The sequence below is a fragment of the Heterodontus francisci genome, chromosome 4, assembly GCF_036365525.1.
Source record: "Heterodontus francisci isolate sHetFra1 chromosome 4, sHetFra1.hap1, whole genome shotgun sequence".
Classification (NCBI taxonomy): Eukaryota; Metazoa; Chordata; class Chondrichthyes; order Heterodontiformes; family Heterodontidae; genus Heterodontus; species Heterodontus francisci.
The window spans coordinates 167,373,339-167,390,192 of NC_090374.1; the positions used below are offsets into that span (position 1 = coordinate 167,373,339).

The 16,854-nt window shown below is 42.0% G+C and overlaps 1 protein-coding gene across 1 annotated transcript in view; it reads right to left on the bottom strand.

Annotated features, from left to right (window-relative positions):
• The window catches only part of LOC137368744 (ADAMTS-like protein 1), an 852,599-nt gene that overhangs the window by 49,071 nt on the left and 786,674 nt on the right, over positions 1-16,854 (bottom strand). The window contains exons 21-22 of the mRNA XM_068028933.1: positions 10,690-10,817; positions 10,205-10,333 (exon numbers count right to left, since the gene is read on the bottom strand). Of these exons, the coding sequence (XP_067885034.1) occupies positions 10,205-10,333; positions 10,690-10,817 (257 nt within the window). The remainder of the gene's footprint in view (positions 1-10,204; positions 10,334-10,689; positions 10,818-16,854) is intronic.

Genomic DNA, 16,854 nt, shown 5'->3' on the forward strand with positions numbered 1-16,854 from the left:
CAAGGGTCCCAGCACCGATCCCTGTGGTATACCACTGGTCACAGGCTTCCAATCACAAAAACAGACCTCAACAATTACTCTCTGCCTCCTGCCATTAAGCCAATTTTGGATCCAATTTGCCAAATTGCCCTGGATCCCATGGACTCTTACCCTCTTAACCAATCTCCCATGCGGGGCCTTATCAAAAGCCTTACTGAAATCCACGTATACTACATCTACTGCTTTACCCTCATCTAGTCACCTCCTCGAAAAATTCAATCAAGTTAGTTGGACACAATCTCCCCCTGACAAAGCCATGCTGACTATCCCTGATTAATCCCTGCCTCTCCAAGTGGAGATTAATCCTGTCCCTCAGAATTTTTACCGATATTTTCCCAACCACTGATGTTAGACTTACCAGCCTGTAATTACCTGGTTTATCCCTACTACCCTTCTTGAATAATGGTACCACAGTCGCTGTCTTCCCGTCCTCTGGTACCTCTCCTGTGGCCAGAGAGGATTTGAAAATTTGTGTCAAAGCCCCTGCTATCTCCTCCCGTGCCTCACATAACAGCCTGGGATACATCTCATCTGGGCCTGAGGATTTATCCACTTTTAAGCCTGCTAAAACAGCTAATATTTCCTCCCTTTCAATGCTAATATGTTCAAGTATATCACAATCCCCCTCCCTGATCTCTACACCTATATCGTCCTTCTCCAAAGTGAACTCCGATGAAAAGTAATCATTTAAAACCTCACCTACGTCCTCCGGCTCCAAACAAAGATTGCCACGATGGTCCCTAATGGGCCCTACTCTTTCCCTGGTTATCCTCTTACCCTTAATATACTTATAAAACGCCTTGGGATTTTCCTTTATCTTGCCCGTCAGTGTTTTTTCATGTCCCCCTTTGCTCTCCTAATTACTTTTTTAAATGCCACCCTACACTTCCTATACTCCTCTAATGTCTCCACTGTTTTCAGCGCTTAGGATCTGCCCTAAGTCTCCTTTTTTTTCTTGATCCAATCCTCTATATCCCTTGATATCCAGGGTTCCCTGGGCCTGTTCGTACTACCCTTCACCTTTATGGGTACATGTTGGCTCTGAACCTTCACTATTTCCTCTTTGAATGACTCCCACTGGTCTGATGTAGACTTTCCTACAAGTAGCTGCTCCCAGTCCACTTTGGCCAGATCCTGTTTTATCATATTGAAATCGGCCTTCCCCCAATTCAGTACCTTTATTTCTGGTCCATCTTTGTCCTTTTCCATAACTACCTTAAATCTTACAGAGTTATGGTCACTATCCCCGAAATTCTCCCCCACTGACACTTCTACCACTTGACCGGCTTCATTCCCTAGGATTAGGTCCAGTACTGCCCCTTCCCTTGCAGGACTTTCTGCATACTGGCTCAAAAAGCTCTCCTGTATGCGTTTTAAGAGTTCCGCCCCTTTTAAGCCTTTTGCACTAAAACTATCCCAGTTGATATTGGGGAAGTTGAAATTCCCTCCTATTATTACCTTATTATTTTTACACCTCTCTGAGATTTGCCTACATATCTGTTCCTCTATCTCTTCCTGACTGTTTGGAGGCCTGTAGTAGACACCCTGCCAAGTGATTGACCCCTTTTTGTTTTTAAGTTCTACCCAAATGGCCTAATTTGAGGAACCTTCTAAGATGTCATCCCTCCTTACTGCAGTAATTGACTCTTTGATCAACAGTGCAATGCCACTTCCTCTTTTATCCCCTCCCCTGTCGCGCCTGAAGATTCTATACCCTGGAATATTGAGCTGCCAGTCCTGTCCCTCCCTCAACCATGTCTCTGTGATAGCAATAATATCATAATTCCATGTGCTAATCAACACCCTCAATTCATCTGCCTTATCATTAAGACTCCTTGCATTGAAATAGATGCAGTCCAACCTTGCATTTTTCACTTGTGCCTTACCAGGTCTATATTTGCTCTGCCTTCCAGACAGACTCAATTTCTGTTCTATATTACCCCCGACTGTACCTCCACTCTGCATCCAATCCCCCTGCCAAATTAGTTTAAACCCCCCCAAAAGAACTCGCAAATCTCCCAGCAAGGATGCTTGTCCCATTCCGGTTCAGGTGCAACCTGTCCAACTTGTACAGATCCCACCTTTTCCAGAAACAGACCCAGTGATCCAGGAAACTAAAGCCCTCCCTCCTGCATCATCTCCTCAGCCACACATTCATCTGCTCTGTCCTCCTATTTCTAAACTCACTAGCACGTGGCACCAGGAGTAATCCAGAGATTACAACCTTAGAGGTCCTGCTTTTTAATCTGCTACCTAGCTCCCTAAATTCTTGTTGCAGGACCTCATCCCTTATTCTACCTATGTCGTTGGTACCAATGTGTACCACGACCTTTGGCTGCTCACCCTCCCCCTTCAGAATGTCCTGCAGCCGCTCCGTGACACCCTTGACCCTAGCACCAGGGAGGCAACATACCATCCTGGAGTCACGTTTGCGGCCACAGAAACGCCTATCTGTACCCCTTACGATAGAATCCCCTATCACTATAGCTCTTCCACTCCTTTTTCCCTCCTGCTGTGCAGCAGAGCCATCCTTGGTGCCACGGATCTGGCTGTTGCTGCTTTCCCCTGTGAGGTCATCCCCCCCAACAGTATCAAAGCGGTATATCTGTTTGAGAGGGGGATGGGCACAGGGAACTCCTATACCACCTGCCTACGCCTACTACACCGCCTGGTAGTCACCCCATCCCTTTTCTGCCTGTGCAGCCATTACCTGTGGTGTGACCGCCTCTCTAAACGTGCTATCCACGACTTCCTCAGCATCACGGATGCTCCACAGTGAATCCACCTGTAGCTCTAGCTCTGTAATGCGGGTAGTCATTAGCTGCAGATGGATACACTTCCTGTACACATGGTTGTCAGGGACACTGGAAGCATCCCTGATTTCCCACATAGTGCAGGAGGAGCATACCATGGGGCTGAGCTCTCCTGCCATGACTTACTTTTAAATTGATTTAGTTACTTCCTTTAAAAAATATAATTACATTAGGGGTCTTGTTCTACTCCAAACACTACACAGTACAATCTAAAGTCCTTAATAAATTACTCTAATTTAATTAGTACTACTCACCTTATCACTTGAGGTTTTAAAAAAAAAATCTTTCCCCTTTTTTAAGCAATTTAAATGCACTAACAGCTGTTACTTACCTAACCAATCACCTTGCAGAATTCCCATGATATCACTGTAAGTCTCAGCGCGCGCTGAGAGACACAGGGAGTGTGCCGCCGCTCCGGATCAGGTTCCACGCAGGTCCGCCAGCCGCCGCTCCGCTCTGCTCCCAGGTAAACGAAAGAGGGCCTCGAGCCCCGCTCTTTATTTACAGCCGCCGCTCCGGATCAGGTTCCATGCAGGTCTGCCAGCCGCCGCTCCGCTCTGCTCACAGGTAATATATTTTTTGAGGATTCAGTTTTGAAAGATTGAAGAAATATTAAACTTTGGAGTTTTCAAAGGGGGTCATGTAAAGGCCACTTGTCTTTGGAAAAACAAGCCCTGAAAATGTCCTTTTAAAGGGGCACTGAGAGGTCTTGTGAGGAAAACAAGCCTTTCTGGGAAACTTCTTGACTTTCAGCAACAACAACAGCAAGCCTTTCCAGGAAACAACCTGACCTCCATCTCAATAAATAACAGAACTTTGGACACCTGGAGAAGTAGTTCACAAAGAAGTGACAGGTCAAGTTTGATGGAGGTCAAAAGGTTGATCTCCTGTTGTCAGTTTCACTTTTGAATTGTTTTGAGGCAGGGTTGAACTGTATATAAAAGGGCAGAGAACAGAACTTCCAAGGAGAGAAGAGAACTTCCAAAGAGAGAAGAGAACACCACAACCCAGCTCAGCTTTCCAGCATCTTTCTAAAAGACCCTGAGAAGTTCACTGTGCCAACTCATCTTGTCTCCTGTCTTTGAAGAAAAGCCTGCTAAATAATTCTCAATGCCGCCTGAAAAGAACTGTTCCAAAGGATCCCAGTGATCCGTCTACATGTACTCGGACGCCAGACTGTATGCCAGTTTTGGAACACAACATATCTCATGTGCTGTTTCTTCAAGAATGAGCAGGTATTCAACCCAAGTGTTTCTTTTGTTTGTAATAGAGCTCTAAAAACAAAAATCCCTTTATTTTTCTGGTTGACCAGTATATGTGTATGTGTGTGTGAGTGTGAGGGCTACGGTAAAAAGGGAACTTTAATATTTCAATCTCTGTTTATGCTTTACTTCTTTACTGGTTAAGACTCGTTTTATAATCTGATAATTTTGTTATTTATTAACCAAACTTGGTTGGTGTGTTTTATTCTGGGATAAAAATAGAATCTATGATTGATCGTATCAGTAAGTGGAAAAAAATTTAAATATATGTTGTGACCGCGGAGAAGTGGAACTAGAATAAACAGTGGACTCGTCCCACCTTGGTCATAACATTTACTAGGCAACTAAGGTATAACACACTGCAACCTGAACTGAAGCATCTATAATCTATGCACATAGACTCAGTTGATAGCACAGAAAAAATGGAATCCCGTAACATTTAGTTTCACATTTCAAAAATATTTGCTTTCCTTGTTGCAATGGCAATAAAACCAACCATGGAATTACTTTGTAGAAGATTCTAACACCATCAAATTCCGTTCATCCAGCTGGAATAGAAAGGTTTATATCCGATGTATTTACAGAAATAGGCGTGATAAAAGTGGTTAAGCTGCACCAACTATGAGCCTGAGGAATTAGTAAATGGAGCAGGCACATGACATGAATTTACAGCAGCAACACTGCACATCAGTAACATCTAGTTGTAAAGTATAATGAATTAATGCTTGCAGATATCTATGAAGCTGAGTTTCTTGAGACCCAATTTTCTGCTTAACATTAAATAAGGCAGAGAGAGGAAGGACACCATTCATGGGCCACCTCACGCAGAGTATATGGAGCCTCGGCAGGGAGCTGAGAGCAAGCAACATGTGTCAGGCACCACGGATCCAATGTGGCTGATCACATAATGGAGGACCCTCACGATACAAGGCCCAAAGCAGGGTAGGATCATTGGTATTCCAACAGACTGTCAAACCCTGCAGTCAGCTCCTTCCACAAGAAAAGCGCTTAGAAGAAGTTAGTTTCGATTTTAAGTGCCATCCACCAGCCCAAAGGAGCACTGCAACAGAACACGTCAATGTGATTCAGAAAGTGCGGCAATGGTTTTTTATTGGTTTGCTTTAGCAAAGAGCCAGCAGGAACAATGGGCTGAATGGCCTCCTTCTTGCTGTAAATGTCTATAATTCTACATACCACACAAATTATTGAAATAAGATTTAGGTACTCGATTTGTACATTATTCTGGCTTCCTGTACTGTGTTTATCCAGAGACATTTCTTCCTGATGCACTCTGCTTGAAAATTTCAAAACCTTTTTTTTATTCGTTCATGGGATGTGGCCATCGCTGGCAAAGCAGCATTTATTGCCCACCCCTAATTTCCCTTGATAAGGTGGTGGTGAGACACCTTCTTGAACCTCTGAGGTCCATGTAGTGTAGGTTCACATCAAAAATAAAAGATTAATCCTTAAAACAACAACTTTCAAAAGCACAATCTGGATTCTAAAGTCATACGCCATGGGATATTTTGCAAATGATTAACAAATGAATATGTTTAAAATGGAATTTTGCGCTACAGTTAAATTTTAATTCCCGTTTCCATTTATAGACTTATTTATAGCTCCACCAGAGGGCAGCAGAGTATTTGTAGAAATGATAAAATGTTTCCTATATTTAAATATTTGATGGAAAACTATATTATACACCTCATAAAACTTTAATGTAGTATAAGGACATGTAAGGGTTAATGCTGGAAACAGTAAGAGCAACCCCGTCCCACTGTAAGTGTGATGATGTAACAGTCACTTGGTTATAGGCTTGGGGAAGAAGAGAGCACGAAAGATGTTAGCTAAGGAGACTTAAGGAGAGTGCAAATAGTAATGTGTATCTATAATGAAAAGTTATTAGTTGACCTACTACAGATTCCTAGACTTTAGCTACAACGCCTTAGCTACGCTACAACTACAACAACATGCAACATGATGGCATTGGTTAACACGACCTGTAAGTTTTGAAGATTACCTTATCTCATGCAGTAGCTCCAGGAAAACAGCATATCTTGTTGGGGGACTGCTGTGAGCTCCAGTGCTGCTCCGCAGCCGAAGAAGACATGGACAGTCGGTGAGTCATCTGTCCAGCTATTCAGACTGCACCACAGAAGCGTGGTGGTCTGCAATGAAACATCCAGGTCCAGCAATTGGGTTCCAAGTCTCAGCGCTGGGCAACAATCCAAGACTGGGTGAGAGAATTTCAAAGGGGCCATTCTTGGCTAATGGCACACTGGATTGAAAAGCATGGAGAGAGAGGTGATTGGGTGAAAAGGCGATTCGGGAGTCAGGCGGAGTTGGCAGCCATTACTCAGTCAGATCGTGGAGAGGAAGTGCGGAATGGTCGGAAAGCGCAGGAAACATAGAAACATAGAAAATAGCAGCAGGAGTAGGCCATTCAGCCCTTTGAGCCTGCTCCGCCATTCATTATGATCATGGCTGATCATCCAACTCAGTAACCTGTTCCCGCTTTCGCCCCATACCCTTTGAGCCCTTTAGACCCAAGAGCTATATCTAACTCCTTCTTGAAAACATACAATATTTTGGCCTCAACTGCTTTCTGTGGTACCCAATTCCACAGGCTCACCACTCTCTGGGTGAAGAAATTTCTCCTCATCTCAGTTCTGAAAGGTTTACCCCATATCCTTAGACTATGACCCCTGGTTCTGGACTCCCCCAACATCGGGAACATCCTTTCTGCATCTACCCTGTCAAGTCCTGTGAGAAATTTTATAAGTTGCTATGAGATCCCCCCTCACTCTTCTGAACTCCAGCGAATATAATCCTAACCGACTCAATCTCTCCTCATACGTCAGTCCCGCCATCCCAGGAACCAGTCTGGTAAACCTTCGCTGCACTCCCTCTATAGCAAGATCATTCTTCCTCAGATAAGGAGACCAAAACTGCACACAATATTCCAGGTGTGGCCCTGTATAATTGCAGCAAGACATCCCTGCTCCTGTACTCGAATCCTCTCGCTATGAAGGCCTTTTTGACCGCTTGTTGCATCTGCATGCTTACCTTCTGCGACTGGTGTACGAGAACACCCAGGTCTCGCTGCATATTCCCCTCTCAGTTTATAGCCGTTCTGGGGAAACCCCAGAAAGAGCATCATCACCTCCATTGAAGCCAAAGAAAGGAGAACACCCTACAAAGTCTAACAAAGCATAAGAAACAGAATGGACTCAAAATTGCGAATGCCTGAAAGCTTTCACAATCAGGTTCAAAATTGGGCCTTATGGAGGAAAAGATTCCTACGATTTAGGATTGCTTCCCAACTCCATACCAATCTGTAATAGGGTCTATGTCTATGGGGTCAATGCAGATGATGTGATTGTGAGGCAAGGGATAAATGAGGCTTCTGATAAATTTGAAGATGTACTTCAAGCCTTTGACAAATATTTTAAGCTACACAGTAATAAAATTCTGGAGAGAGCAAAGTTTTATAAGTGAGTCCAGAGAAGAGGCGAATCCGTAGAGTCCTTTATAAAAAGATTGACAGAGGGATGTGAATATGCAGAATTAAAGGTAGAAATGATAAGGGACCAAATAATTGTCAGCATAGCTGATGAATCTCTGTCAAATCTCTAGTAGTCCAAAGATGACTTTACACTCTAAAAGGCAATTCAGATCGTACAACAAGCGGACGTCGAAGACAAAACAGCCATTCTGCAGGCTAAAGAGAAGCCTTGAATGAGAAGAAATTCAATGACTGTACAGACAGAAATTAGGAGAATTTTTTTCTCTGAGGGTCGTGAGTCTTTGGAATTCTCTTCCTCAAAAGGCGGTGGAAGCAGGGTCTTTGAATATTTTTAAGGCAGAGTTAGATAGATTCTTGATAAGCAAGGGGGTGGAAGGTTATCGGGGCTAAGTGAAAATGTGGAGTGATCAGTTCAGCCATGAATTTATTGAATGGCGGAGCAGGCCTGAACGGCCGAGTAACCTACTCCTGCTCCTAGTTCGTATGTTCTTGAAGCCAAAGACAGAGAGGAATCTATTGAGAAGAAGACACACACATTCCAGCACTGTGGAGCCAGGAAGAACTGCAGACAGGAGCAGTGTCCTGCTAGTAAAACAGAGTGCTTCAAGTGTAAAAAGACTGGGCATTATGGAAAAATGTGCCAGAGCAAGACCTCTTCACGCAAAGTTGTAAAGCAGAACAACTTCACACAGAGAGCAGTGAATGAAGTGCATCAACTAATGAAGAAGAGGAACCAGGAGATTTCTTAGGAGAACTGAATGACCCAAATCAAGGATTTTGGATGGCAGATATCTATGTAAATGGACACCTAATGAATTTTAAACTAGACACAGGTGCTAGTGTCACAGTTCTGTCAGACCAAGAGCCATGGTTGATGAGACATTGCATACAACTGGCAGATACACCGCTGAATGGTCCAGGTGGGACTCAACTGAAGTGAAGGGTGAGCTTCAAGCAACTCTCCAATATAGAGGGAGACCGTGTACATCTTGCAAAACCAATAATTTTCCTTGCCAAGTCGAAAAGCTTGCTTAGACTTGCATCTAATCAAAAAGATTGAGGAAGTCAAACCACAGGTAAACAAACAAAAACAGAAAATGCTGGAAATACTCAGCAGGTCAAGTAGCATCTGTGGAGAGAGAAGCAGAGTTAATGTTTCAGGTCTGTGACCTTTCATCAGAACTGGCAAAGATTAGACATGTATATACAATATAGTATATACAATATAAGAGCAAACTATCTACAGAACCTTTGTCCAGAATGTTGCTGTGCAATCTGTCTATTAAATGACAAAAGGGATGATTGTTCAGGGCCAAAGGGAGTGGCATGGTACAAGTAAAGAAACAGAAAATGGGTCTAAAGGAGCTGTAAATGGGAAAAGTAGAATGATCACCAATAACTGCCCTCTGGAAAAAATGGGGGCACAGGTTATGATCTGAAATTTTTGAACCTGATGTTGAGGCTGGAAGGCTGTAAAATGCCTAATCAAAAGATGAGATGTTGTTCCTCGAGTTTCTGTTGAGCTTCATTGGAACAGTTTAGAAGGCCAAGGACAGAGAGGTCAGAGGGAGATGAACCGGAGAACCGGAGAATTAAAATAACAGGTGACTGGAAGCTCAGGGTCACACTTACAGACTTAATGGAAGTGTTCTGCAAAGTTGTCACCCAGTCTATGTTTTGTCTCCCCAATGTAGAGGAGACCAAGGTCAATGTTCTGAAGTAAGACTGCTCTCTGTTTTTGTATTTGAGAGAAGGTTTGGTGGTCAATTTGGAACAACAGGAGTCAGTGTTCCATTTGTGCCTCCTTACTGAGCCAGTGTCACTAAAACTGATCTTTTCTGAGGTATAATGGAGGATGCAGCATGATCTGTAGACTCTGGTAAAAGATACTTCCTAGATGATCTTCTCCTTTGATGGAGCCTGAGCCTACGTACCTCTGTTATTCGTCCTCTTGCTCCTGCTCTTCCTGCATTATTGGGCATATATGGGAACGCCTGTAGCGAGCACCATGGCAAGGGCTCCTTTACCGAAGGACAGGAAGAAAAAGATTTCCCGCTTGAAACTGCTCAAAGGCAGCTCACAAAATTCTTTCTAATGTCTTCAGTAAAAGCTGATCGTTTAGACAAAGTTCATAGACATTCAAAGCCTGTGAACTCAACCACTTCCTGATTTGAAACTCGTGTTGGTAACTTATCCACTGTTCTTCAAGCTTAACTTAAGCCAGGTGCCACTCTGGTGTAAATTTCAGAACTGCAACAATTTTCCCCTCTAAATATCTCAGAATTTCAGGACGAACAAGTTTGCTCATTTTTATAATACATTTTAACCACCTTCCAGAAGGAATATTTTATTAAGCAGCAAACCATGATCAATTTAGTGTTTGGTGGAAATACAGTTCAGCCAGAGGGCTGTGAATAGATTCCTAGGATACATTGGGATACTTTCTTGTAATGTACAATTCATGAGAAAGTTTTACTCTTAAAACTTTAAATGCATAAAACATTTTTAGATAATTGTTTAATTGTCATTTGTAACAATGTGTATTAATTTAAAAGCTGTCTTACCATTGACTTGGCACATGATTGTGATATTGGCTCTCAACCTTGCTTTCACAACACTTCCCACGTCCACACTGACAGATGTTGAATTAATGTTCACCAAATCATGTTTGGACACTCTAATTACTGGCTTCCCTAAGCAAAATAAAACAGATGGTACAGTATATAGTTGCTAAATATCCAGGAAACTTCGATTAATGAACTACATTTTCCAAACAAAAAAATGGAATTTAGTGCAAGTAGCATTATTTATGTCAACAGTTGTAGTTCCTAGGATTCCATGAGTGGTAGTTTAATGCTTTATTTACAGCTGCCTTTCTGGTTCGATTGACCTGACAACTGAAATTCTTGCTAATGAGCTTTTATACCCCTATTAGAAAGTGATAAATTGTCACTGAATAAACCAGTAAAGCTGTCAGTCATTTCAGGAAACTAAGACAAATTCATCTTTTTGGGAAGGAACAATATGACTGATTATAATTGTAGCAAACCTGTTACAGCAACTTTGGAGGACAAGGAATCCAAACCAATAGGACTCGTAGCGGTGCAAGTGTAGACTCCCACATCAGATTCATTAGGCACAAGGATTTGCAAAGCCTGATCTGGAAGAATTTTAATTCTGCAAGTGGAAAATAAGCAATCAGGAGTTCTGGCCTGAGAAAATATGTACACAGCTCATGTTTTCATCAATATGAACTACAAAATCACTCACAATAAGCTCAATGACTGAAGTACATTGGTATATTTGTTATTATGTAAAAACAGCTGATCCTTTCTATTCTATTGTGTAATCTTTTATTTATTACTAACATCTTAATTTACAATAGGCTTTTCCCCAGAATGTATGTTTGTTACAGTATGACCTTTACTGAAGAGTGAGGAAAGTTTACAAAAGCCTATCTTGCTACCGTGAAATCTGCCAAGGGTTATGGCCCCAACAGCAGCAACTGTCCATTTGAATGTCCTGAAAAAGTCGCTGTCATGTTTCTATTTGCGAAATATTTAATTGTAAAACTGTCATCGACTGCTGTGTAATTTTGCCTGGTGTGAGAAAGGAAAAGAGAACATGGATTATATAGCACCTTTTCATTGGCACAGCAACATCCAAAGCACTGGTTCAGCTGTGGCTCAGTGGGCAGCATTTGTGTTTCTGAGTCAGAAGGTTGTAGATCCAGAATAGGAATAGAATAGGATTTGAGCACAAAAGTCAAGGCTGACGCTCCAGTGCAGTTCTGAGGGAGTGCTGTACTGTTGGAGATGCCATCTTTTGGATGAGACTTTAAACGAGGCCCTATCTTCCCTCTCAGGTGAACATAAAAAAATGCCATGGCATAATTTCGAGGAAGAGCAGGGGAGTTATCCCCAGTGTCCTAGCCAATACTGAATGGCACCCTCCTGTTTCTATTTTGCTATTCATAAATATTGTGAAAGGCAGGGGTTATGGTATAGATTCCTGTTGGATCATCATGGGTTGCTTTTTTCCCAGGCACAGCATTTTACACTTGTCGATAGCTTTTGTCTTCTCTGTTTAAACCAGATTTCAATTCAATACATTTAGCATCAGTTTCATGCTGTTTAAGCTTCTCTTACTATCTTTGTGCAAGACCTTTTGAAAATCCAAGTAAACTGCCTGTACTGGATTATCATCCTTCATTTGCTCAGTTACCTTCTCAAAGAATTCAGTAGGCTTTTAAAACCTGATCTAGTACTTCTCATTGCTCCCAACACTACCTCTACTCACTATGTATGTTAACCAGCCTGTAATTGCCAGGGTTTTGCCTTGGTCCTTTTATAAATACTGGAATATTTGCCATGCTCCATTACTCAAACACTACATCAATATTTATAGAGTTCTTCAAAAATAGCAATCTATTTCCTCTGTTAATTCTTTGAGAGCACTAACCTATATCCTATCTGCCCCAGAAGTCGTGTGTATATTACATTTTTCTAGTTTCTGCATGACACATTCATTATTAAATTATGTAGATGCTTACATAATTAGTCTACGTCACACAGATTGTTTCACCATATTAGTGACTAGCGTTTCATAAAATCATACAACACAGGAGGCTATCATCTTTAGTTGGTCTTTAGTTATGCTGTTCAATCAGTCACATTCCCCCGCTCCTTCCCCATAGCCTGGCAAATTTCTCATTTTCATCGAGCAGGGTGTGGCATCGTGGTAATGTTACTGGACTAGAAATCCAGAGGTCTAGGCTAATGCTGTGGGGTCACAGGTTTAAATCCTACCATGGCAACTGGTGGAATTTAAATTCAATTAATAAATATGGAATTTTAAAAAAAGCTAGTTTTAGTAATGATGACCATGAAACCATTGTCGATTGTTGTAAAAACCCATCTGATTCACTAATGCCCGCTGCCGTCCTTACCTGGTCTAGCCTACATGTGACTCCAGATCCACAGCAATGTGGTTGACTCTTAAACGCTAGCAAGCCACTCAGTTGTACCACTAGAAAAAAGTCTAAAAGGAATGAAACCGGATGGACCACCTGGCATCGACCAAGGTCCCGACAATGGCACACCCAGCCCCGTTGACCCCCTACTAACATCTGGAGGCTTGTACCAAAATTGGGAGAGCTGTCCCACAGACTAGTCAGGCAACAGCCTGACATAGTCTTACTCATGGAACCATACCTTAAAATGTCCCAGACACCACCACCCCTGGGTGTGTTCCATCCCACCAGAGGTGGTGCCACAGTGCTATGGAGTTGGGAGTCCTCAATATTGACTCTGGACCCCATGGCATCTTGGCATCATGTCAAACACGGACAAGGAAACCTCCTGCTAATTACCACCTTCCACCCCCCATTGGCTGATGAATGAGTGCTTCCACATGTTAAACACCACTTGGAAGAAGCACTGAGGATGGCAAGGACACAGAACATATCTGGGTGGGGTACTTCAATGTCCATCACCAAGTGTGGCTCGGTAGTACCAGTGCTGACTGAGCTGGCTGACTCCTAAAGGACATAGCTGCTAGACTGGGTCTGCGTCAGGTGGTGAGGGAACCAACAAGAGGAAAAAACCTACTTGACCTCATCCTCCCAAATTTACCTGTCACAAATACATCTGCCCATGACAGTAAGGGTCTGAGTGACCACCATATAGTCCTTGGGGAGACGAAGTCCCGTCTCCACATTGATGATACCCACCAATGTGTTGTGTGGCACTGCCACTGTGCTAAATGGGATAGATTTCAAACAGATATAGCAACTCAAAAGTGGGCGGCCATGAGGCAGCAGAATTGTATTCAACCACAATCTGTAACCTCATGGCCCGCCATATCCCCCACTCTACCATTACTATCAAGCTGGGGGACCAACCCTGGTTCAATAAAGAGTGCAGGAGGGCATGTCAGGAGCAGCACCAGGCATATCTAAAAATGAAGTGTCAACCTGGTGAAGCGACAACACAGGACTGCATGCACGCCAAACAGCAGAAGCAGCATGCAATAGACAGAGCTAAGCTGATCCCACAACCAACAGATCAGATCCAATCTCTGCAGTCCTGCCACATCCAGTCATAAATGGTAGTGGACAATTAAACAACAAACAGGTGGAGGAGGAGGCTCCACAAATATCCCCATCCTCAATGATGGGGGAACCCAGCACATCAGTGCAAAAGAAAAGGTTGAAGCATTTGCATCCGTCCATATCAATAACTTTTTCCCACCTACTGAAGAATAGATAAATTAGACACTCTATTTGTCCCCCAGAATAGAGCACACCAAACCAGGTTTCTTTAAACAACAACAACATTAACTATCTATTAGAAAATAAATAATAAGTCTTAACTACTAATGAGATTAATCTATACATATGAAAAACTCCTTATTTCCTTAGCCCTCATGCACACACATATATATTCAAAAAAATGGTTAACAGGGAAAAAGGATTTTGGTTTACAGCAAAATACTGCAGATGCTGGAAATCTGCAATAAAAACAAAAGGTGCTGGAAATACTCAGCAGGTCTGGCAACATCTGTGGAGAGAGAAACAGAGTTAACGTTTCAGGTCAGGGACCTTCAGGTCTAAGTTTCAAATGCCTGCTCTTTGGCCAACTCACTGGTTTTTAAAAGTCCCAGGTGAAAGCAAAAACCTTCCTAAGCCATCATGTGATTAGACAGAGCATCTCCACTGTAATTCAAAGTATTGCTTTGGGGAGGTCAAACTCCTGGCTGGCCTACTTGAAACCACTTGTTTTTCTTATTATTGCATATAATCTCAACATCCAAAAATTCCAACTATTTGCATATGTCGAAATCCACTGAAAATCCTTTTCACCGTTTTTAAAACACACAGAAGTCTAAGATTTTAGTACAAAAATAAAACCTTTCGTAACACTGTATAGTGGCTAAAATACATTCCCTTTTTCTTCCCTTGTTCTATTTTAAAATAGTTTCCCATTACTTTTCCTGATGTTATTTGCTAAGCTCCAAAATCAACTTTTCCATAGTCTTCTGCCACTTGTTGTTTTTGTTGGCCATGGCTTTGAAAACAATATAAAATCTAACAATACAATGGGGTCTTCACCCCTGGGGCTAATCTGGTCGGGCAGACCCTATTTCCTTTATAGAACCTGTCTAATTTTAATTACATTCATTTCAATGGATGACAACCAAGCCTGTTCTGTAAGGAGTGTGTCTTCAACCCCAATGGATTAACACACAGGCAATCTACCACATTATATCAGTAGATTGCACCTAACCCAATACATTTGGGTCTAAACTTGTTATCCTGTCTCACAAATTTTGTGAGAACAAACACTGACTGCCTCGATAAATTTATTAGTATTTTTACTGCTCCTTTCTGATTGTTCCTAATCTCTCCAATCAACTGTTTATTAAAATAATTCTCATTGGGTCCAAATTCTGCAGGCAACAGTAAGTCTTAGTCAGATTTGATTAACTTTGTCAAATTGATTAACAGATTAGAACCACCTTCCAATTGTGAAATGCATGTACTTCACAGGTTTATTGGCTGGAATAAACATAGAATAGTCAAAGTAAACTGCTGTAATTTCCTATTATTGGATGTCAGGCCAGGAGAGTATTGAGCTTGGCTGTAATATCCTCAATGCCTGTGAACACTCATTGTCTGAGTTAACACACTGTCAATCCAGGAAGTCTTCCCCACCATTTGTTAAATTTCAATTTCATCATTTAACATGAATAATTGCATTATTGTCATGCTTTAACTTCCCTTGGAATAAAACTTCAGTGGATTAAAAAGGTCTATTGAATAATCTTCAAATAATGATGATGCTGAACTCAACAAAGCTATCTAGTTACTTGAAATACTGGCCTTTCAACAGGGTCATGGGGGTGTTATTGGGTTTCATTTTAACCTAACACATCCAATGGGAAACTAATGCGATTGGATCAGCCGCCCAGCTTAGTTTCAATTAATCAGTGATGGTACCACTTGTGTGACACGCTGACATTGCCCTTAAGGATGTAGAAGGTGAGAGAGAGATTGGAACTCTAATTTATAAAATAAATATGATCGACATATTTAACAGTTTTGTGTTTGCTGAAATGCTCATTGTTGGTGAGGCCACATAGACTGTACACTTCACCACCTGACAGAAATCGGGTCGGTGTGCAGTGTGAATGGCATGGGTGAAACATGTGGTCCATCCCCACTGCATCCCAATTTTAAAATGCCTGACTTTTCAGCCATATGAAGCACCCACCCAAGTCTGATGGGAGCCTCATACACGAATACAAATGTGTCAATAGGACCTTAATGTGAGCTTAACCTAGAGAGAAAGGCACTTGCAGGAAATACCCCAACTAGTAATAGGTTCCCTCGAGGGTCAGGAAGAACAGGAGTGTGAACAAGGAAAGTGTAGGTCTCGCCTGCCCAGACAGTTTGATCACAAACGACTGACAGCCCTGGAACCCTGTTACCCTATTTCCCCCCATACTGATACTTATCTTAGGCCAGGTGGGAGGACCTGGGATGCTCAACATCCCTCTGGGAAGTCAGAGGTTAAATCAGATGCTCACTAGGCTAATTTCACACCACAGAGTTAAAATTCCCACCTTTGAGGAACCTGGAAGTTACTTCCCTCAGGGTTTTCCCATTCTGCTAGTGTAATTTCCATAGTCATTTGTGTTAGCAGGTTACTGCGGAATTTCCAGTGTGGAGGGGAAGAAAGCCAAGGAGAATCCCCTAATAATTAATATCAAAATCAAAGCCACAAAACAACTACTATTCCCTTCGTCAATAAATAGGCAACATCAAGTGAGAATGGCTGAGCTATTTGTGATTAATAGATAAGAACTTTCCTTCCTGATTTTCAGCACTTCACAGTCAGTTCAGAATTCTGCAGTTTTCTTTTGCAAAGCTTGTCTCACAAAAAGATTTATTTTCAATGTCTTCGCCACTGTTTAAATGATATACTGGAGGTAAAGGGGCGTGTGAAAGGTCACTATTCACATTTCAAAATGAAAGCATTTTGATGTGAGATTTAGCTGATAACAGTTTGATGTTTAGATCTGTTTTCTCTCTTGTCAGTATTACGGATGATTTCGAAAGTCAGCAAAGAGATAACTTGCTTTAATGAATTAAAAATTCATCATTTACTACATTTTAATGGTATGAAAGGTACATCTTGTGGCAGAAAAACTT